This window comes from Haemorhous mexicanus, chromosome 13 (genome assembly GCF_027477595.1).
Source record: "Haemorhous mexicanus isolate bHaeMex1 chromosome 13, bHaeMex1.pri, whole genome shotgun sequence".
Classification (NCBI taxonomy): domain Eukaryota; kingdom Metazoa; phylum Chordata; class Aves; order Passeriformes; family Fringillidae; genus Haemorhous; species Haemorhous mexicanus.
Window position 1 is genome coordinate 8,939,545 of NC_082353.1, and position 22,391 is coordinate 8,961,935.

Here is a 22,391-nt window from a genome sequence, read left to right on the forward strand (position 1 = left end):
ATTAGGGATGGCTCACTATACTCTGCAAAGAATTTCCCTAACAAAACATGGAAGTAAAAGATATGAAAACCACTGCATTGAAATGACAGTGAAATTACTCTGTATGTTGATAAAGTCTGAATGGCAATTGCTGTGCTTCAGAGTTAAAACTCAAAGTGGCAACAACGAGGACAGTTTAAACTGTCCTACAGTATCTGCCAACAGCCAGGGGTAATCTCTGGGGTTCTGCCTACCTGAGCAGGGATGCATATTTTCACTGAAAATTCAGGGACTGGCTTACACACTCAAAAAAAGGAGTTGACAGCTGTTTGCAAAAGCATTCAATGAATGGGTTAGAGTGATGAGGGTGAAAGAAGGAAAACTGAACACTGAAGGGGTAATAAGTACAAGGGGGGAAAAGCCAGACAGGGAGAGGGTGTGCTGTGGATCCATTTCCCTCAGTGCACAGGTGACTTGTTTGTAATGGTGCTGCACATAAACAGTGTGAGTTAACTCATGGTCCTCAAGGCTTAATGACATGACATCAATTAATGACTCCTGTTGGTGCCCATTCATAAATCCTTTACATTTATTTATTTGGGGATGTTGGAAAAGTTTTGGCAATTATTTTAACTAAGTTTATATCATTTAACCCATGGTAACAGAACTAGGTAAAGGTCACAAAGTAATAATTTAAGTTGAATATAAAACATTAACAGACATTGTTAATATAAGAACTTCATTTCAAAGAATTGTGGATCAGTCTCTTCAGAAAGTTTAAAGGAGATTATGCACATAAACATACAGAGCACAAAACAGACAAAACTGGTTAAACAAGATTCTTGTCAACAAAACCTGGAATGAAATACTCTATATTCAGACATATTTGCCATACAAAGGAAAAAAAAAAAAACAAAAACCAAAACACCTCTGCAAAACCTCAAGCCCCTCAAAAAAACAGGAAGAGAGAGGGCCAATTTTATCAAAAATTAAAGTGGGTTCTTTTGGATCTTAAAATTAACATATGTGAATCCCAATTTTGCAGTTTCTTCCCTATGATATAGAAAATGTTTATTTCTTTTTAGTCCCACTTACTAGTTGTGGCAGCATGTTTTAGTAAACCAACTTCTTACTGTTACTATTTAATGCATTGTATTACAGAATTATATTTATATTAATAAATACCCAATAGCATTTTGCTTATTATGCTTATTTACTTGCATTTGTTTTGTCTTTCAGTTCAATCTGCCTGTCCTTGCTCTGTCTTCCAGGGCATTCAGTGCCTTCTAGTCCCTACATTTGTAGTGTTTTACATTCAGATATTAATCTCCTCAATCTCTGAAGGAGCAATACCTTTCTCTTAATAACCACATCATTCGAAGACTTCTTAACCACACTCATATCACCTTCTTATTCATTACCTTTGAATCCACTGAATATTCTATTATACTTTCTCAAATTTCATCATGTTTAAACTCCTGATTAAGACTACCAAAGCCTTATCAGCAACATTAAGCTACAGAGATCAGGGAAAAGGAGCTGGAAATGAGTTGCGAATTTCTGGAAAAAGCTAAGAATAAAGAAAAAGAAGCTCGTCTAGAAGAATGAAAACACAGTTGTACAGGAGTTCCCACAATACAAAGTCCTCTGTGACTGACTGAAGATAAGCTTCTGCATTCTGATGTTGTCACTGTGCCACAGTACACATGCAGTAACTTTACTTATTAGTCCAGCAGTGGACACAAACCAAATAAAACAAATTATCAAATCCTAAAAGAAAGATTCACTGAAAAAAATCTCTTTCTGACCACAAAAATAGATCATACATGGCAGAATATAATCCATAGTGTTCAATACCATTGACTTTTTAATAGTTCTCATACATTTTAATACTGAAGCTCAAAGGATTAGTCAATTAGCTGGAGAAGTTAAGAGTTAACAGCAGAAATGAGTGAAGCAATAAAGAGAAAGGACAGTTTCACAGCTAAGGTACCGAAAACCAACCCTAGAGAATCTGGAGTCTGTTGTTGTCTCTGCCAAAGACCTCCTGAGGCAAGTCAATTAGCCAAATCTTTCCAGAGCATCAATAACTACATGCTCCTTAACTTCCCTGGTGTTTGAGACACTGGGGCTTGGTTTACATAGATTTGAGTGCACAGTTGCAACTAAAGTGAGCAAAAATTGTACCCTGAATATATCAAGGACTTTGTAATGACTAACAATGTTAACCTAGGTAGCTTAGTTTGGACATGCACAACTAAAGGATCCTCTCAACACTGATCTTTCTACCTCTTACATTCCTGTATTTAATTCAAGGAATAACATTACTTAGAAGATGGCAGGGAAAAGGAATGTTGAGAAAAGGAATTAAAAATCAGTGAAAATATGACTATAATTCTTCCTCCAGAAGATGTTTTTAATAGTATGTACAAGCTCCATTTAACTCCTAGCAGATGAGAAGAAAGTGAGCACACATATATTTACATACATATATATGTGTGTGTATTGTTTGATTTGGCACGTACACCTGATCTATAAAGTTTTACCTAGAACAGATCTGCTTATCTGAGCCACACAGTCACAGCTGCTGGAGTTTATATGCATGTGGCATTTGGTTTTCAGCTCTAGGCCTATGGAACATAAGGAAACACCAGCAGTAAAATACATGTCCCTCACCTTTCATCCTGCTCCTTTCAGGCATTTTGCCTAACAAGAAATTAATCTAATAAAGCTTGGGTTTGTGTCCTTGTATATAGTTATATATGTGTCCAGAAGTATTTTTAAACATATTACATTTAGTAATTTTAACTTAGAAGTTAAAATAAAACAATAAATATTGTTCCAACTCCTTTTTTGCAGAAACCTCAGTAAAGCAAATATATTTATACAGTATTCTACTCTGAACTTTGTTGCAAGCAGTGAACAGATAGTATAAAAGGCATCAAAATCTTTCCCACCACTCATTATTGTGTAAACCCAAAGAAACTGGACAGAAGACCCATCAAGGTCCTTGAGATGCAAATGAAATATTCAGTTTCAACCTGAATACAGAAAAAAATACTTTTGGATAGGAATGCAGAAAATATTTTGTGGCTCCACACCTTTTTTTTACCACACCCTCAACATTGGCAAAGACATGAGAGAGGTTGTGTAACTGATCATTAAAAAATAGTTTTGGCTGACTTCAGTGTTTTAGCTGGTGAAACTCCCCTTTGGCAGTGACTACACAACATGGGATCCTTAGACTCCTTTTACAAAATAAAGGAAGACCTTAAGAGTATGGAAATTAAGTATCTCATTTGCCATGTATTAGAATCCTTACATTTTGGCTAAATCCAACGTTGATCAGGCAAAAGTCAGCAAATTCTTCTAAAAACCTTTACATTTCTTTTCAGAATCCAGTTCAACTGCATATCAGGAATTGCATGTCCAGTTCTGGGCTCTCCAGTCCAGGAAGGACATTGAGGGGCTGAAGCAGGTAAAGAGAAGAGCAGCAGAGCTGGGGAAGGGTCTGGACCATAAAGCTGATGAGGAGTGGCTGAGGGCGCTGGGGGCTCAGCCTGGAGCAGAGAAGGCTCAGGGGTGACCTTATCACTCTACAACTCCCTGCCAGGAGGGTGCAGCCAGGTGGGGGTCGGTCCCTTCTCCCAGGGAACAGTGACAGGACAGGAGGACGTGACCTCATGCTGCACCAGGGGAGGTTTAGGTTTGACTTTAGAAAGAATTTCTTCTCAGCCATCGTGATTAGACACTGGAACAGGCTGCCCAGGGAGCGGAGTCACCATCCCTGAAGGTGTTTAAGGAAAGACTGGATGTGGCACTTGGTGCCATGGTGCAGCTGACGTTGTGGTGTTCAGCCATAGGGTGAATTCAACCTCAGAGGCCTTTTCCAACCTAATTGATTCTGTTATTCTGTGAAAATTGTTTCAACCAATTAACTGTTTGTTCTTTAACAGCCATACCTGAAGAACAAATCTCCATTCAAAATGAGCTGGGGCACAAACTGGAGCTTTTCAATGGAAGTAACAGATTTTCAAATATTTTTTTCATACTCATAATTGTGCAATTTAAGTAAATGACAAGATAATCTTGCAGTATCTTCTGAAAAAGGGAAATGGTGTTGCTGCTCACTTCATTCTGTTCCTGGTATAGAACACCTCAGGTAACAAGATACTGGCTGTTGAAACCAGCTTGGAAGACTCATGGGCCACCTTTTTAGGTTGATGCTGGACTAGTTTAACTTCTTGAACTACATGTAAGAAGTTTCACGTGACTTCAAGGATTCATATCTACCCAGCTCCCTCAGATGATTCAGAGGGTGTAGCAGTGATGGACATATCAAATATTTTTCTATTGCCTTTTCCTCTTCATTTTGTATATAAACAAAATAGTTTAAATAAAACTAGACACTGATTTCCTTAGGTAACATGCAGGTGATTTCCAAAGAAAGAAAAATTCCCAAACCATTCTACACCCAAAGACTGACACCGAGGGAAAAAAAAGGACAAAGACAGTGAGTCTCCACGTAGGGACAACTCTTTAATTGTAATCATTATTAGCTCTTCTGTAAAGGGAGCTTCTGAAATCAGTATTATTCAGCTACAGTCATCTAGTTTTCAAAGCTCATGGATGCAAATAACAGGTCTTTATTTCTGCTTGTACCTCTGCTTGTAGTTCTGGCATTTTTACCCACTGTTTACCTTTAGGCAATTCTTCTAACCCCAGACACTATTTCTTAAAGCAGTTGGAAGCCTTAGGATGAATAATAGTGTAACCATAGAATAGCATGGATAATTAAATCTCGTATCTCTACAAAAGGAGTACCAAAATTCCTTACAAAAGGAGTGTTAGGCTACCAACTCACCCAACTCATCCTACCTACTGCCCAAAAAAAGGTAACAACAAAACCAATAAAACTTCTGAAAAAAAAGCCTCAATGGCTGTACTTACTCTTTTTCTACCTGACATGGATTATAATAATTCTTCCCATAATCTCAAACTGAGGCCTAGACAACTTTAACACATGGCTATGCCTTTGGAAGTTAACTATTATTAGTTACCTATTAAAAGGGTCAGTGACTTTTTTCCCTCTCTTTGCAAGGTACACTGCAACCGGCTTAAATTCTCTGCTGTACTTCAAGAGATTATTCAGTAAGCAAGTGCACAAATTAACAAGCGAGTTGGACTGGTCTCTCATTTCATTCCAGCTAGAGCCACTCTATAACTCCTTAAAAATTCACTGGTGACAGCTTAGAGAAAAGGTTTGTTTTCTTAAAAGGTCATTTTCACTGCTTGAAATGGTACCATGTCTTAAATATTACTTCCAAAAATATTTAGATTTTCATTTATGAGATGTAATGAAAGATTTACATACCTACATTTGAAGACTGAGAATACAGCCCTCTTTTACACAGAGCATATTAAACAAAATTTTCCAATTAAGCCATGACCTAACATTTATATAAGTTATAAAATCCAGGGCCAGGAAAGTATTAACCTCTTAACCAGTACCTGCATCAAAGTCATGTTATCCCCCTGGCTATGTATCATGACATACTCAGATGGCTTATGCTAACAGTCTTTTGAAGGTCAGAAGTTGTTGGATAGACTGGAGTAAAATATTAACTAACCTGTGTTCACGTTGTTCCCTCCTGTTTGACAGAGTCAAATACTTCCCATACATACACAAACAAACTTACACTGTCACAGAAAAATCACCTGAATACATAAACTGGCTTCTGCTAACAAGGATTAGAGATTCTCCTGATGGCAAAAAAGAAGTAACTGACTGTACAAGCTCTAGCAAAGCTTCAGAAACAAAGAAAATGAAAAATCACACAAACAACTCCCCCTCCCAACCCAGACTTACTGAAATAGTCCTAGCAGAGGAAGGGCCACAATAGTTAAATGACCATTCCAGATAAACAGGATTCTTATTATCCTATAGATGTGGTCCAATCCAACTCAAACAGAACTTCGCAGGACAATTTTGCTGAGAGGCTTTCTTGACTCTACCTACAGTATAAAACTCACTAGCTGTAGTTCCATGCTACTGTCTGCACCCAAACCCACACATGTATCCACCAAATAAATGAAGGAGTAAACTGCAAGGAAATGAAGGACTGGAGGAGGTGGAACTTAAAGACACAGTCATCAGCTTACGTATTCAGAGTGCTTTAGAGGCACATTTTATATTCTCGTTGACAACACTAATATGCTATAATTTGTTTGGTACTGCATTAAATGGGTCCTGAAAACATGCACAATGCTATTACCAACCTCCTTTCCACACACAGAACAGACATGTTGGACAAAGCAAATGCAATCTGTCTTCCTCATACACAGTTCTAAAATAGGTGTTTCCAATAACAATACCTATTTAAGGAGTGTCTGCAGCTTTCCTTCCACCATCACTTCTGTCTGCGTGCCCTCCCTCTCTTTCCCCCACCCCATCTGTGTTTGTACCACAGTGAAAATCAATCAGAATCTCACCAGGCTTTTAGAAGGCTGGTAAAAGAGGGCAGAAAATGAAAGAGGGAGAGGGGTTAGGTCATGAAAGATGAAACATTGGTCCATTGACTTGGACCACTCATTCCAGCATTTGAGTCTGTACACGGTTTAGACCCAACCAGTTACCAACCAGCTTCTAGAACTGAAACAACAAAGTGTTATTTCAACATGACAAAAGCTGCCTCAGGCAGGCAGAGGAAAGAAAATACCCACCAGTGGCATTTCAAATCCTAGATTACCTTCTCTAAAGCTTTTTCAATTGTTATGTATCTTGCTTGAGGTGAACATACCAGCCTCAGACACATCATTCAGGATGCAGATTCAGATGAGTTATGGATGTATGGATAAGAGTGCATAATGATGTTTCCATGCCCAAGTAATTCCTATTATATTATTTGTTTCTTTTACTGCTATCAAGACCACAGGTTTTTAGCATGATTCATTATAGCCCCGAGATTTCACCTCAGCTTGAAACAAGGCATTGGGTTTTCTTCAGATATATATATGATTTTACAGTTACATTAAATCACTTAAAGTACCAAAGTGGTTTTGCAATGCTCCACACTTAAACCTTCACTTTTCCCTGAGTAACTCGGCTAACCACTGTTCACTGTACAGTATTATTCCAAAACAGGTTCTCAGAATAAGCTAATTTAGTTATGTTTCATTTTACATTTCAAATAATTCCAAACCATTTCTATTAAAAAAGGCATACAGAGTATATCTCATTTGGAATGCTTAAGCAAGTTTCTGCTCTACATGGGAGATTTTTATTAGCTTTGAGGAAGACACATCATATAATCAGGTTAAGTAGAAAAAGATTCAATAGTTACTTTTCATTTCAAAGTTCTTTACAGTTTGTGCTAGATTCACCTAAATTAACAAGATGGGAAAAACCCAAACCCAAAGCTTCTCCTCATGTATAACACCCAAGATTTAGAATTTTTTCTTATCTTAAAGGAGGACCATTTTAGTTCATAAAATGTGCAGAAGGTAACCACTGTCTTTTGCTGTTCCTGCATTTGGTCTGGTAAAATTCCTTCTCTTTAATTATAACATAATCATACATAACGCACACATGTGTTAATGGTAACGTGATCACCAGCTTCATTGCATTCTTAAATGCCTTGATAAATTAATCAGCTCTAAACTCTGAGTGTCTGTATTATCATTCTGAGAACAAGGTCAGACATATGACATGCCAAATAAATCAGTCAAGGTCAGGCTTAGATAAGCCTCTTCCTAACGTGATGATTACAGCTTTTTCTGAACAGCATCATCTGTTCAGCTAGCTTCTCTAAATACAGATGCAAATTTGAAGTACTGTGCAGTTTGCAACTGCCCTCCTGAGCTGATACAATTTCAGTGGAATTAGCACAGTATTAGCTGCAATGTGCTAGAACCTTTTACCTGCAGCATTACATTCCAAAAGCTTTTTCCTAATTTTACTGAAACACTGGCACTTCATCTACAGTGATAGAGCACTCATGGTTAAATAGTACAATCCTGGACTGTTGTGTTGTAGAGTCAGATAAAATAACAGAAATTTTTCTGTGACATTAAAACTGGAGTAGAATTCATATTAATTTCTGTTCTAGCACTTGCAGTTATGAATAAATCTGTTCTTAATCAGAAAGACATTAATTTTTCAACTTATTATTAAATTAAAGGTCATTATTATCCCACAAAGGTATGTCATGGAAGAACAAAACTTCTTCTATAATTAAATGGAAACAGTCTGGTCTCAGTCTCAACAAACAAGCAATGAAGTAAAGAATAGTCACAGTCATCTCAAGACCACCACAAGCAAAAGACATAACACAAAAATAAGTTAAAAAGGTAAACTCTAGCAAAGAAAAATAATATCTTAATATTTGTGACTTTATTTCAAATTCCCTATTAAAAAAAAACAGAAACCAGATAATGACAACAATAAAAACCAGATAATGACAACAAAAAAACCAAACTAGCACCATGTTAACGAGCATGAGAACAGAATCATAATGACAATCAACCCTGCTCTGTTCTTCTATCAGATAACCTTGAGAATGTTTCTAACATTATTTGCAAACAGATCTATGTGGCATTCACACAGACTAAATGCACTGCACATTACTTGCCAACCTATCTGACACCTCCAGCAGATGAAAATTCTGTTGATTTAACACTGGCATAAAAACTACTTCCTTTCTCCATGCTAAAACTTCCTTAACAGCCTATTCATCACAAAACACCTTTATTCATTGTACCAATCTGGATGATTTAGAAGCAACATAAGTACAAACACTCTTGAACATAGAGGTCCTGACACAACCTGATCTATCAAACATCCCTATCCACATTTTTTTGTATGACAAACCACTATTACAGCATTTACACTCCTGTTTTTCTCATCAAATACAACAGAATGGCCCTTCCCACTAATCTTTGATGTAGGTTTCTTGTGTCCTGCCATCAGGTATGAATTTTTCCAGCTTGCACTAATATATTAAAAAAAAATAAAATTAGCAGGCCAAGTAGCTTCAATTGTTTATGTTTCCTGGGTATTTCAGATTAATTATTAACCAAATAATGAACAATATATATATAAGATCACAGCAGATCAGTCAGGAAACTTCCTGCAGAGAATGGTTATACTCTACTGATAAATGATATATCAAATTCAACAACAAATCTCAGCCAGCAAGCATAAAGATAATGCTGTGCTTCAAGAAATCATTGAGTACAAATACCAGCAAAATTAAAAAAAAAAACAAAAATGAAAGAAAACATCACCTTCCAATTAAACATGTTAAAAGTTTTACTTCAAATAAACAAAAAATTCAACTCAAATGGAAATTGAACAGGTACTTAGACCAACATTAAACACGTAAATTTCACTTTTGTACCTCTTATTAAATTTACCATTAGATGGACTATGTCATGCAAGTAAATAAATGCTATTTATAAATATCTCTAAGCCACAGCAACCCAGTCATAGAGCCGTTTCCCAGACTGTGTTATTGTTATGCCAAACAGACTGCTCTTTCATTTCTTGTCAGTCGTAATTACAGCTCCATAATTGAAATACAGTAAATTACCAGGCACTAACTTTGAAAAGATGGTTCATTGAGGTTGAGCTGTCACTACGATTACTGTGTAATAAAAAATGATAATTTAAATGTTCTACTTTTCTCTCAAAGAAAAAAACTAATTCAGTTCATGCAGCTCAGACAAGTCAAATATCTTCATGATGATGTAAAACAAAGAGAAACAACACATTCAACCAAAGCTGAACAACCTCAAGTACAAGTCCTAGGCTGCATAAACAAACTAGCACTTATAAAATTTTCTAACCTCTGAAGAAGACTGCACATTTAAAACAAACCTTTAAAAGGATATAATCTTTTGTCAGAATTTCATACAATACCTATTCAGCATCTTCCACATGAGCTACTACATTGCCCATAGAGCATATAAAGCTCTGGAAACTTCTTTCCAGCTTCAAGCTTAATTTTCTCCCAGTTCTGTGTTACAACCAGCAGGATAACTACAACCCACCTAAGACCAGTGTAGGTAACAGACATAAATTAGCATGGATATCTCTAAGCATAAAACTGGGCCTACAGTTCTGACATATTGGTGAAGCCTGGTTTGCCTGCAGTAATATTCTCAAACATTTGAGAAATGAGGGAGTACAGAAAAGACACAAAAAGCTGTCACAGTAAAAAGAATGCTCAAAATTTTCAGAGAATTGTCCTCATACCAAAAAAATCTTTCAGTATGTTCCTACCTGCTGTCTCTACAAAGAAAATTTCACAAAAGGACATCTTTTGGAAAACAATAATAAATACACACATCTGAAACTGTTCCTGTTCTCCCTCTCACAAAGACTTCCTGCAGATGCTGGAAGAGGCAATTCCTTCAGTTCTGTTTTCTTCCTGTCTGATTCAAAACACCCAAATCCCTGCTGTTTTCTTGTGCTCACATTCCTTTGACTATTCAGTAAACAAGCATAAGTTCAATAAATGAAAAGGACAAAATAAAACACAAAACCCTGCACTGATATTGAGAATTTGAATGGGCAAGGTGGAACAATGCAGCCAGGGAACAGGATATGACACAAGAAGCTGAATGTAGGAACAGTGGGCTGCAAAGAACTGCAGAGAATTGCTAGAAATTATCTCAACAGTATGACTGGCAAAGCACACTGGTGCTCTTCAAGGGCATCCTCAAGGTTTTGGTGACTCTCTTTAACCCAGGACAAGCAAATGGTTCTCTGCACTATACTCCCATCTATTCTCCCTCAAAGTTTGCAATTAAGCAAATGCAGTAAGTAAGTGCTTGAAGAAAGGACCACAACTTCAGCTGTGACAAACAATGAGACACGTCTCATACATGAGACGTGTATGAAATAAAACTTAATCACAGCAGCCAAGAATCTCCTGGCCTAAATTTTTGCCTATTTTGCTAAGAAAATAAGAGTAAGTGGTTTACAGCATCTGAGAGAGGTGGAATCTTCCCCTGCAGAGGCAATTGCTAGCACTTACGTACCTCTGTTGCTTTCTCCAGGCTCTGGCGTAGATCCAGCAATTCTTTATCGTGTTGCTCTTTAAGTTTGTCCATCTCTGTGTCATGGCTGGATACCTCTTCTTTAAGTGCTCCTTTCAAAGCTGTGAGCTCTCTCTCTCTCTTTCTCAAAATCTCTTCTTGTTGATCTTTTGCTATCAATACTTCTTGCAGATCCTGCTTCATTTGCATCAGCTCCTAAAGCCCAAAATTAAACACAGCTGTGTGTCAAATAGCCCCTGTCGATGCTCTGTTTATGCCTCACAGAAAGCACTTAAGCTCCCCAAGGACAACTTTGTTTCATGGGACTGACATATTTTTTACAGCTTTTATAGTAAGCTGAAAATTTGCTCAACCCTAGTATTATTAGAAGTACAACATATAGCTGATGTTTTATATAATAGGTCAACATATCTGATGCCGCCAAACTATCAAAAGATTTTAATGGTGTATGTTATGCCATCTGGAAATAATGCAGGAGTCACTCCTACCTTGTGCTTTCACTAGCAATGAGATAAATAAGAACAAAGATAAAGCATTTTCCCCTAGGTGCAAGAGAAACAAACTCAGTGATAATCCTTTGCTTTCTTTTCTGCTGGAAAGAATAAATAAAGTTGCTTCTTCAAGTGCTGAAGACAAAACAAGGGCTTCCTAACCAAGGCCATGTCTTCATACTCTTCCTCCTCCCACCAGGGTAACCCTAGAAGTCATTTCCCCACTACAAATCTCTGGGAAGGAACTGGAGAGTCAGTGAATCTGAAGACTACAGATGCATACAAAAACACATATTAACAGAAACAATCAAAAATGTACAGCTTCAAGAATTCTCTAATTTGGTATTTCTCAAACTGTGAGTAATTGTATAGTTTCAAAGAGAATGCAGGCTTCCCCTGCACTGAAGGAGGATCAGGACATCTAAACCACTCCTGACACACATCACCTACTCTGCCATTGAAAGCCTACAATGGAAGGGATCCTACCACCATCCCAGGCAGCATCTTCCTCTGTTTAATTATCAGTATTAACTGAAACTTTTTCTAACACTCTCTTTAAATCTCTGGAGCTAAGTCTCATTTCTTACTCCATCTCCACACAACACAGAAAAATTGATCACTATCACCTTTACAGCAACATTCTGTAAGAGTGTTTCTGACTCTTCCCTCACTTTTCCATTCAGATTGAAGTCCTTCTTCAAAGGGAATGTTTTTCCAGTACCATCATTATCATTTCTGATATTCCCCTACTTATGTTCAACTTTCAATTACAGTGCCTGAGATTTAAGACAGTCATTTAAGAGTAATCAAATCTCACCCATACAAAACAAGGTAGTTATTCTACTCAGCAGATCTTGCATGCAAACATCTTGAATATTTCTGCACTGATACTCTTACACATCCTTATCAACAAATTTAATAAGCTGTGTTCTCTATTTCATCATCAGTATATTAGTACAAGCAGGGCTACAGCCAATTCCTCTTTCATCCCAAGGTGACAAACTCTGTAACTCTTTTGCTCCTCTCCAGACTCATCCCTTCTCTCCCTGGTCCCACCAATAGAAAGTAAACAATTTAGAGACTGCTTTGTTGAGTTCTTTTAATTTTTTTAGCTGAATCTCATCTGGCTTTGATAATATAATGCATCTTTTTTAAACTGATCTTCCCTGCTCTGACCCCAACTCCTAACTGCTAAAACTGAGATTATAACCTGGTAATAGTGGATAACTCACCTGTCTGTCAACCATTAAGACATCTGTTCTCCTGCTCCATAAACAATGGTACTTACACTCTGTATTCCTTTTAGGGTTAATGTTGCTATCATAACATTCTTTCTTGGGACCCTAATAATGCTACATTGCTTTGGATTAATAGCAGAGGAAAAGCAAAGGCATGTATTTCTGTATCTTAGTCTCCTCTTTTCATGCAATTTTTCTGATCCCCCTTCTGATACTTCCTAACTTACCTCAATCAGAATCTCTTTCTCCCCTTCATCGGTGTGTTTGGCGTTATCCAGTTCATCATGCATCTCAGAGAGCTGGTCTTGAAGATCTCTGATCTCAGTCTGGTGTTTTTCCTGCTCCATCTTCACTTGAAAAAGCCTCAACAGTAAAAATCACACAGGAGTTTTTTAATTTGTAGAAATACTAGCTTGTTCATTCAAGTACTAAAACCAGCAACATTCCCATGTTGCCCACAAGAGAATGGGATAAAATGAGGCAGAAAAATTAAATGTCAGAGGGATAAAAATGAGAAATCTTCTACCTAGGTATTTAAGTGGGGAGTTGTATTTTATTTCAGACCTGGTACTTTAGTCACTGAACTGTTTCCACATTTCAAAGACTTGAACTGTATATTTTGACCATGAAATATTAAAATCAATTTGCACTAAGAGGAAGATTATAAATTCAGCAATCTTCCTCTTCCTTCCAGATTTTCTAAAGACTTGACTCTTTTAAATGGTATAAACATTTCCTACAGTAACAAATGTCACTTGTCTGGTTCCATCAACATATTCTGGAGACACAGGTACTTTTAATCTAAAAAGTTTATGAAAAGGTAAAATTTCAGTGATAACTTTGCTAGAATTAACTCACTCCTCCAGGTTTTGTCTGAGTTCCTTCTCATTTTCTTCCAGCTGCTTTTTTAAGGCTTCCTTTTCACATATACTTTGATCAAGCTGCAACTGAAGATCTTTCAGACTTGCTCGTGTAGCATCTCTCTCTTCTTTGGAATTTTGCTGATTCTGAATTTTGTACACCAAAAGTTAGGCAAAACAATGGACAGCAGCTACATGATTAATACAGTTTGTCTCTCAGTCTATGTCTGTCTCACTGCACTCAACAGATTAACATTTACCTCAGCAGATACCTAAGAAGTGCATTGTGCATGCACTTAACGCTTTTATTCACTGCTCCAAACTCCTTCTCAAATACTAAGAACAGATTTGTTGCAAAGGGTAACAATGCTATGACCAACCACCCCTTAAATGAAAGTCTTCTGAAAAAGCACAGGTATATCTGGATTAAGAAGAATATGAAGCAAAAGGGAATCAGCTGAAGGATCAGTTGTCACTTATTTTAAGAAGTGTATTTAAAATATTCAGAAGCTTTATAACAATAAAGTGCTGTACCCTAATTTCCAGTTCCAGTTTTTTCTCTAACTCTTCCACTTTCCTTTCAAGTTCTGCTTTTTGTTCCACCAATACTTTTACTTCAGCCGAAGAATCCGACACCTACAGTTAAATAGAGACATTTATTCCCACAAAGCCAAGATGTTCTTTGAGAACAGTTTCTTTTTTCTAATCTAAAGCAAAGCTACAAGCAAGACTAATAAAGCGTGGCATCAACTGCCTGAGCTCACCAGGGATTTTTCACATGGGTCAAGCCAAGCTAAGATTTTCAAAGGAATCATGATTTGGTTTTCATAAAACTACTTGGAAATTGCTCAAGGCATGTTGACAATAAAACAGAAAATATACAAACGTAAAGAAAAATTCAAATTAGGCAACATATGACTCAAATCATGTGTATTTTGGGCCAATTTTACTGACATATCACTAATTATGCAAAATGGACATCAAAGGAAAGCATGCTCATATGTTAAGACAGGTTTTCAAATACATTTTTTAGGTAATTTCCTAGGATGTATTTTGCAAATAAATAATGCTTCCATTAATGAGAAAAGCATGAGTCTCTCATGCTATGTCTGTCACACTGAAATCAAAAGATTATCATTTATCTCTGCAAATAAATTTTATCTTTACCCAAGAAATTTTATGTGATAGTGCCTAACATTTTTCTTCATTGCTCCAAACTCCTTCTCAAATACTAAGAGATTTCTTAAAAAGGTTAACTGTGCTGTGAGCAACTACACTTAAAATCTTCTGAAAAAGCACATGTATATCTAGATTAAGAAGAATATGAAGAAAAAATTTTCATTTTAATTATACCCCAGGATAAAATAATAGACAATAAGCATTTCATCCTTCTCATGCCATCAAAATTAAGCTCTGCTCCTAAGGGACCACATGAATAGCCTATTAGAAGTCACTAAGGGGATTCAGATTCTTAAGGCCCTGTTTGAATACTGCACCACTTTGAAACAAGCCAAAGCAAATTAATAATTCTTTACCTGTGTCTTTCCAGCAGCTCTTGACTTTAAAGTCTGAATTTTCTCAAAAACCAAGTTCACCTTCCTCTTTGTTGCATCGTCGTTATCAGGACTTCTAAAACAGACAGTACAAATAAGCAATGATATGATCAAAGTTACACTTTTGTTAACATCAAACCCAATTCAGACTGTCCAATCTAATAAAAATCTCCACAAAAACCCCCAAAATACTACAAACAAATCAGAAATTATCTTGACTGTGATTTGCTAAAATCTTCAAAGAGAGGTGTTAAAAATTTGTATTCCAAATGCTTTCTAAAAGGCCAACCAAACAAAAAAGAGCACTGAACTCTTGAAGTGCAAATCCCTTGTGTAAGACTGACTGTGGAAAGACAGATATTCAGCATGTCTATTACTCAGACATATTGAAATAAGAAGTAGTTAGTTCTAGATTTTAGAAGTCCTGACTACTGCACCATAAAATAACATTTGAACAGGTCCCAGAACCTGCTATATCAGGAATTAAAAGAAATTTAAATGCATTGTGTATTTTAAATTAATTGAACTTTCCTTTACATTTCAATAAGTTATCAGTAGAAAATACGAAGAGTTAAAGGTGCACAAAGTATTAAAAGCACAGAGGGTTTTTGTCCAACCTCAGGAAATAGCACTTCACTGTTGTTGTGGTTTTAAAAACCTGAAAGCTTAAAGTTCCATGAGGCACTATTTGAATTCTCCAATAACCTCTATATTATACAAAGTTTAATTCCAGATGTATTTAAAAGACAAACCATATTCTGATTCACAAGTTTCAAGTGCATTTAATCATATCCTGTACAACACCTTATGTAAGTCCTGGAAGCCCAGGTATTTTGAGACCAGATAATGCCTTAGAGGACACAGCTGAGATACAGAATTGTGAAAGAGACATTTCATTTAATTATAGCTTTCACTTTACTGTTTCACATTTCAAATGTAATAGAACACAAATACTGAGAAAATGCAGTCTTATCCAAAAGTTACGTTATGTTTACTGACCCTTCCTTAAGGTAATTGTAGAGAATCTGCTTAGCAGTCTCTTCATTTGTTTGCTGTGCAAGATCTTGCTGGCCCTTTAGGAGATCAGGAGTTGCCTAAAAGATAAAGACAAAATGTCAAAAGATAAAAATTCTGTGAGAGTTGTAAATACAAACAGTATAATTGGAATTCCCCATTCTATCCTATTAATGAAAACTTTCATGTGCTATGGACCTGAAGTTCTGAAAGATTCACTGGAGTTTTGCCTTACTGCAATAACAAACCATACTCCACACCAAAAGAAAAAAGAAAACAACTCGATTTTGCATACATATCTTTTCACATTCTACTTTTGTGCATGTATGCTTAAGAATCTTGATATCTGTTTGGCCCCACCATCTTCCTTTACGCATACAAAAATCAGTTGTTTTACAAATCAAGTTTTCTATACTTACAACAACAACAAAAAATTATATTTACATTTCTCCCAAACAATCCCATTTGGAAATATTGTATGATGGGAGTTTGTTCTAATGAAGACCAGAAAAATACACAATTAACAATAGGGCAGCTTTCATATGCAAAGTGCAAAGGATAGCTTAATGAATTAACTCAAAATTACCTGTATATTAGGGACGGATGAACATGTTTTTACAGAAATCTTCTTGGCTCCTGATTCAGGTGTAATTGTAATTCGGTTTGGCAACAACAAAGTAGAAGTTACTGTTTTAACTTCCTCTCTCTTACTCTGTCCTGGGAGTGTAGCTGATCTACCCATCAAGCTCGCTGTATCTGTTCCATTCTGTTTATGGTGCTGCAAAGAGCTGAAACTGCTGCTCTGGGTGTCTTTATTAGGCATCTGCAGTTTTCCAATACTTCGAGCAGAAATCTTTGTCTCTTTCGAAGGTGACTTTTGATCTCTGGATAACTGCTTGTGAAGGCAAACTTTAGATGGTCTCAGCAAGTGCTCAGTTGACTTACCCAAGCTTTTACTGAATTCACCTAAATAATCTGAATTTACATCAAGTCCTAATGACAAGGCACTATCAACACTTCTTGATCTTTTACGGTCATCTGGATGAATTCTGTTCCTTTTTCCTGACCTGCCTCTTCTGTGAGCATCGACTTTCTTATCAAACTTTTCAATTAGCTGATCTACTCCTGGAAGTGAACCGGTGTCAATGTCACGACCAGTTCCCGGCAAGAATGGAATGTATCTCCTGTTCTCATGGCGGTTAACGTTGTCCGCGTAGATGGCGTACTCTTGGTCATCCAGCAAAAACCTGTACAAGGAATTGGCAGAAGTGGGAGTAGCTGATGAGGACGAGGATCTTCGGGAGTCATTCAGTACTGGCCCAGAGGAATCTTGCCTGCGGAAGGGAAGAACATCTGGTCTAGGTTTCTTTGTCTCGGGATAAGCAGTGGGACTAACACAGGGGGATCCTCCTGCAGGTGAAAATGTCTCTGAAACACACACGTCACTGGGGCTGATCGTGCTACTGGGACAATCCTGCAGCTGCTTATCTGGATCTTCTACTGACCTGTTCAGATGTATTTTTTTTGAATTTGCTTTGGTTGACTCAGCAAGGTATGTATTTGTTTTCTGTAGGGACACTACTTTAGATGAGGAAATCCAAGGCTTTGCTTCGGTTTTTTCTTCTGCAAAAGACTTAGATTTACTGCATACAGAAGACTGGTAATTTTCCAAGTTCAAGATATTTCTTTCAGGATCATATGGCTGCAAAAGTTCAGGATGTCTTTGAAAATTCAACAAATTTGAGGATTTCACAGTTTCATCTTTAAAATCTGGCATTCCACTTTCCTTTTCATTGACATTTGTTATCTGCAGTTTTTTAGGCATAGAGGGTTGCACGTGCTGCGTTCCAGCAAATTTTGTATGTTCACTGATTTTGTCCTCCAACTTAAAAGCAGTATTGGAGTCCATGGCTGGCTTGTGTACAGTCTGAGGAATGACCTGCTGTTCTTTTCCAGGAGGAGGAGGATGTTCTGACAAACATCCTTCCGTATTGTTCAGTACTATGTAAGGATGTCCATCGATTCCTTGGACTCTAATGCTGACACCGTAAGACCCCATCCTAGAATTTAGTGCATTTTTAGTTTTCTGAGTCTCTTCACTTGAAAGTTCAAGAGTGACTTCATAGTCCTGCTGCATGTGCTTAAAACCAGCAAAATACGGCTCCATGTCTATCAGAGGATTATATCTGAACAGGAGGAAAATTAGAAAATTCTCATTGTTTTAAGCAAGTTGGATTATTTCATTAATTACTTTATTCTACCATTCAAGGTGACAATGAAGAATAACAGTAATAACACAGGGAAATCAATATCCAAGCTCTATCAAGCCCAAAGCAAATACACTGTGATACAAAGACAAATGCCAGACTGACACATTCTGATCAATGTAATGTCATTTTACAAATGTTACCTTCAGTTTGTGCTCATTGCTTTGGAATCAAATTACTTTAAATGTAAGCAACTCTGGTACAATTTCTGGACTCAAAGCATGACTTCTGGGTATTTCCATTATATTTACTGAAGACTGTACCCTTCACAAACCAGTGATCATTTTAAAGCCAGCATTTAGTACCAGCCATATTAACATTTAAACCTAAGCCCAGGAGGGCAAAACACAACCAGGCAGTTTAAGGTTTTATGAGTTTCAGGTAACTAAAGCACTGCAAGTAAGGTCAACATCCTCATTCCTTTGAGTTGTGATTTTTATCTACTTGGGTTTCAACATTTGTTTCTAATGACATCTGAAAATAAACTTTTTCATCATTTATTATCTCATTGCCATCCCTAAGAATAACCTTTCCTACAGATTAATTTAACAATCTCCCAAATGCAAGCTTGTTCAAAAAACTCCAGTTGCTATTTTAAAACAAGATACTTGCTGAGCAACAAAAAATGGAAAAACACTGCTAGTATTTCCAAGGCTGACAGTGCCTTTTTCAGATCCAACGGGAATGCTAACTCCAGCCTATATGTGCCAAAACTGTTTCAATCTAGAAAACAATAAATTCGACCCTACCTGTGTTTCTAATGTTAAATGTCATTCTTTGTTTCTCTAACAGCTGGGTTTGCAGGCAGATTTACTTTAGTCTGTGGCAGATTATGAGCCAACTATCTAAAGGCAGAGGCAGTGCAGTGACAGTACCAGTGTGTCTACAAAAGAATGGAACACAGGACTGTGAGTCTGACACAAAACCTGGAGGGAATAAACTTTTGAACTGAGCTGGGGAGTTGAGTCATCACTGCGGCTTGACAAACCCAAGATCACTGAGCGATGGTAATCAGCAAGAGGAAACCAAAACAACAGGATGTCTCATGGAAAAACAACCCTCTGCAGCCAGTTTCACTCTCCTGTCTATCTCAGCATGAACTACCTCCCTCAGATACTCTTGTCAAGAGCAGAGTTCTCATTTTTTCCTGACAGCAAATGAAAAAGTTTGGCTCAATGTTCATAGTACACTAATTTCTACCCAATTCTTCCTCCTAGCAGGAAAGCTCCCCTCAAAAACCTCTTCCTCTCTAAAAACCAACTCCTCCTCAGCAGCAGGCTTATAAATTGAAGTCTCACATGGCACATTCACACGTGAGCCTTTGAGAAAAACCCCTGATTTACACACAGTTGGTAGCACTGATCTGTAGTGGAGGAGTATGTGAACATCTTTACTAAAAGCTCTCCACTCAACAATCCCATCCAGATCAGAAATGCCACTAAGACAAACTTAGGAGTATATGGAACTTTACACTACACCTTCAAGCTGTATTAGCAGACCTACAAAAAGAGTAAAGTTAATCTGAATTTTTCAACAATGGCAACAACTAAAAAAATATAAAAAGAAGTCAATAAAAATAAATATAAAAGCCAAAAATTAAAAAGGATTTATATCAATTAGCATAAGGAACAAATAAGCAATACATTACAATACAATTACAATATGTCTGTTTGGGGGTGACTGCAAAAGCAGTGCTTTCAAACTTTTTGCAAAGTTGCTAAAAAGATTAAATAACCAGAAAAAAACCCCAAACAACCCCCATCCCCTCAAAAGTAACCACAGAACACCAATTCCCCTAATATACAGGGGAAACAATATACAGGTTAATAATCTACCTTAAATTAATATGTTTCATTTGTCTCTAAAACCATAAAGAAGTATGTGTATTTGTCTTCTTCAAACGCGTTGTACTAACACAACTCTTAATTTTACTGTACAAAAGGATAAAACCTTGTAGAAATAAAAGAGCTAAACAAACAATATTTTAAATAACACATTTTATCTTTCTGGAATGGTGAAAAAAAGATTGTATTTTTAAATTCCCATGGCATCAACAAGAAAACAAGACAGATGACCCTACTACTCAAATATTTAAAGGTTTTATATAGAATTTCTATTTTATAGAATGTCAAGCTGCATTGGGTAGTACTCACATGAACTACATAATACCAAATAGTTGCTTTACAATACACAATCAAGTGGTTTTGCAATTTTGTAAGCATTTTTAAATTACAGAAAAAGCACTACTGGCTTTCATCACACACAGCCTTTCTGAGGAAATCCTGAAACTATGTTAATTGATTAATTACAGTTACAGTCATTCTCCTGCACACACATTGTCCTGTCACATCTCAGGCTCTGGCAGGGTTACAGCAACAGAGGAGGGAGGATAAGAGGACTGAAGCTGTTCCTCTCCCATCTGCCTGCCCCACTCCTCTGACAGATGTCACCATGTCAAAAATGAGAACATCTGAAAACTCTGCTGGCTCAGTACACACCTCAGCCCTGGAAAACTGCAGATTGGCATACTCGGGTAAATGAAATCAGCTTGTGCTCCATGCTGTGACCGACTGAAATCCTGACATCTGATCCAGCGCAGGAGCTGACAGCTGGGGGCCCTGACAGCTACAACTGCCCGGTTTTAATCTTCTCTAAGGCTGCTGAAGCCCTCAAATGTTATGACAAAACAGTCTGTTTACTCTTCAGCTTATGAAAAGAGGTTAGATAGTTAAATGGCAGCTGGGAAGGCAATTTCCCTGTTTGGGCAGCTCTTTGTTACATACTTGTAGTTACTAAAAAAAAATAAAGAAGTTTTTTTTTTTAAATAGAGAGTGATATAAATCCTAATTCCAGGTTTTCTACCAAAGTAATTCTTTAAATTTCAAACAATACTGTCTTGCTAGTAATTTTATTTGCTATCTCAGAGTTTAAAAATACAATTTTCAGAAAACAGAAGCAATGACTCTATTAAAGTTTTAAATAGGGGAACGACTGCCATTCTATGATGAAACCAGTTCCTATCTCCTATCTTGAAGCGTCATGACAACATCACATACAAATTAACCAGGATGTAAGAAAAGACTCGTTGAATAAATTATTTTCTTTTGAAAATATTCTACTTGCTAAAACAAATAATATAGTCAAGGACACACAGTCATCAGCATCTTGCTATCAGGTCAGCAAGTAAGGTACCAGAGAATGATGGGATCACCTATTTTGTCAGCAACACGGCCTTGGACTGCTTGAGGCGAGCAGAAAATTTCAAACTGAATTTGTGTTTTAACTTCATCATCAGGAATAGCAACTTTTGAAAACTTCTGTGAACAAATAAACAAAACTGGCACTCAAAGCTGCTCAAGTCTTTCAGTTTCAGATTTATTCCTAAAGTAAGACTTCATAAAGGTGCTTAAACACTCATTTTAAAAACTGACTTCAGTGGCTATGGAAGTCCCACATTTTATCATTACTCAGAAATGGTTCAATTTTTCTGAACAACTTCTTTTTGCCAAAAACAGAAACTATGACATTTTTTGTTTATAAAGAGAACTTGTCAGCAGAGGTTTTCATACCTGAAAATCCAATACTCTGCATGTTCTTCTCTAGCACTTTGTTGTTCAGTGGTGATATGATACTCTACAAAGAACCACAGGATATGAACACTGAAGGTTTAACAGGTCAAAAACTTTTTTTTAATTCCTTAAAAACATTTTCTTTCACAGCTACTTTATAGCTAGCTAACAGGAGCTATGTGAGACCTGCTCACAATAAAGAAAACCTCTGTCATGTGGAACCCTGGCTGCTCTCCCTGAAAACACGGGTAGAAAAGAATATCTTTGAGAAACATCCTCCTGTGCCAGACATGTCTCTCCCCTTCTTAACATTGCAGCATCACAAAGGCATGGAATTGTCTCCACCACCCATTTCAGTT

At 36.9% G+C, this 22,391-nt stretch overlaps 1 protein-coding gene across 6 annotated transcripts in view; it reads right to left on the reverse strand.

The window, feature by feature from the left end:
* CGNL1 (cingulin like 1) overlaps positions 1-22,391 on the reverse strand; it is a 54,826-nt gene that overhangs the window by 22,062 nt on the left and 10,373 nt on the right. For 5 of the 6 annotated variants that reach the window (XM_059858267.1, XM_059858269.1, XM_059858271.1 and 2 more), the window contains 7 exons: positions 16,783-18,382; positions 16,182-16,276; positions 15,165-15,258; positions 14,164-14,265; positions 13,628-13,776; positions 12,997-13,132; positions 11,023-11,235 (listed from right to left, as the gene is read on the reverse strand). In XM_059858267.1, coding sequence (XP_059714250.1) covers positions 11,023-11,235; positions 12,997-13,132; positions 13,628-13,776; positions 14,164-14,265; positions 15,165-15,258; positions 16,182-16,276; positions 16,783-18,363 — 2,370 coding nt within the window. In that variant the 5' untranslated portion in view covers positions 18,364-18,382. Of the gene's footprint in view, positions 1-11,022; positions 11,236-12,996; positions 13,133-13,627; positions 13,777-14,163; positions 14,266-15,164; positions 15,259-16,181; positions 16,277-16,782; positions 18,383-19,212; positions 19,347-22,391 lie in introns of those variants that run through there. The other variant, XM_059858270.1, reaches the window with a different exon arrangement.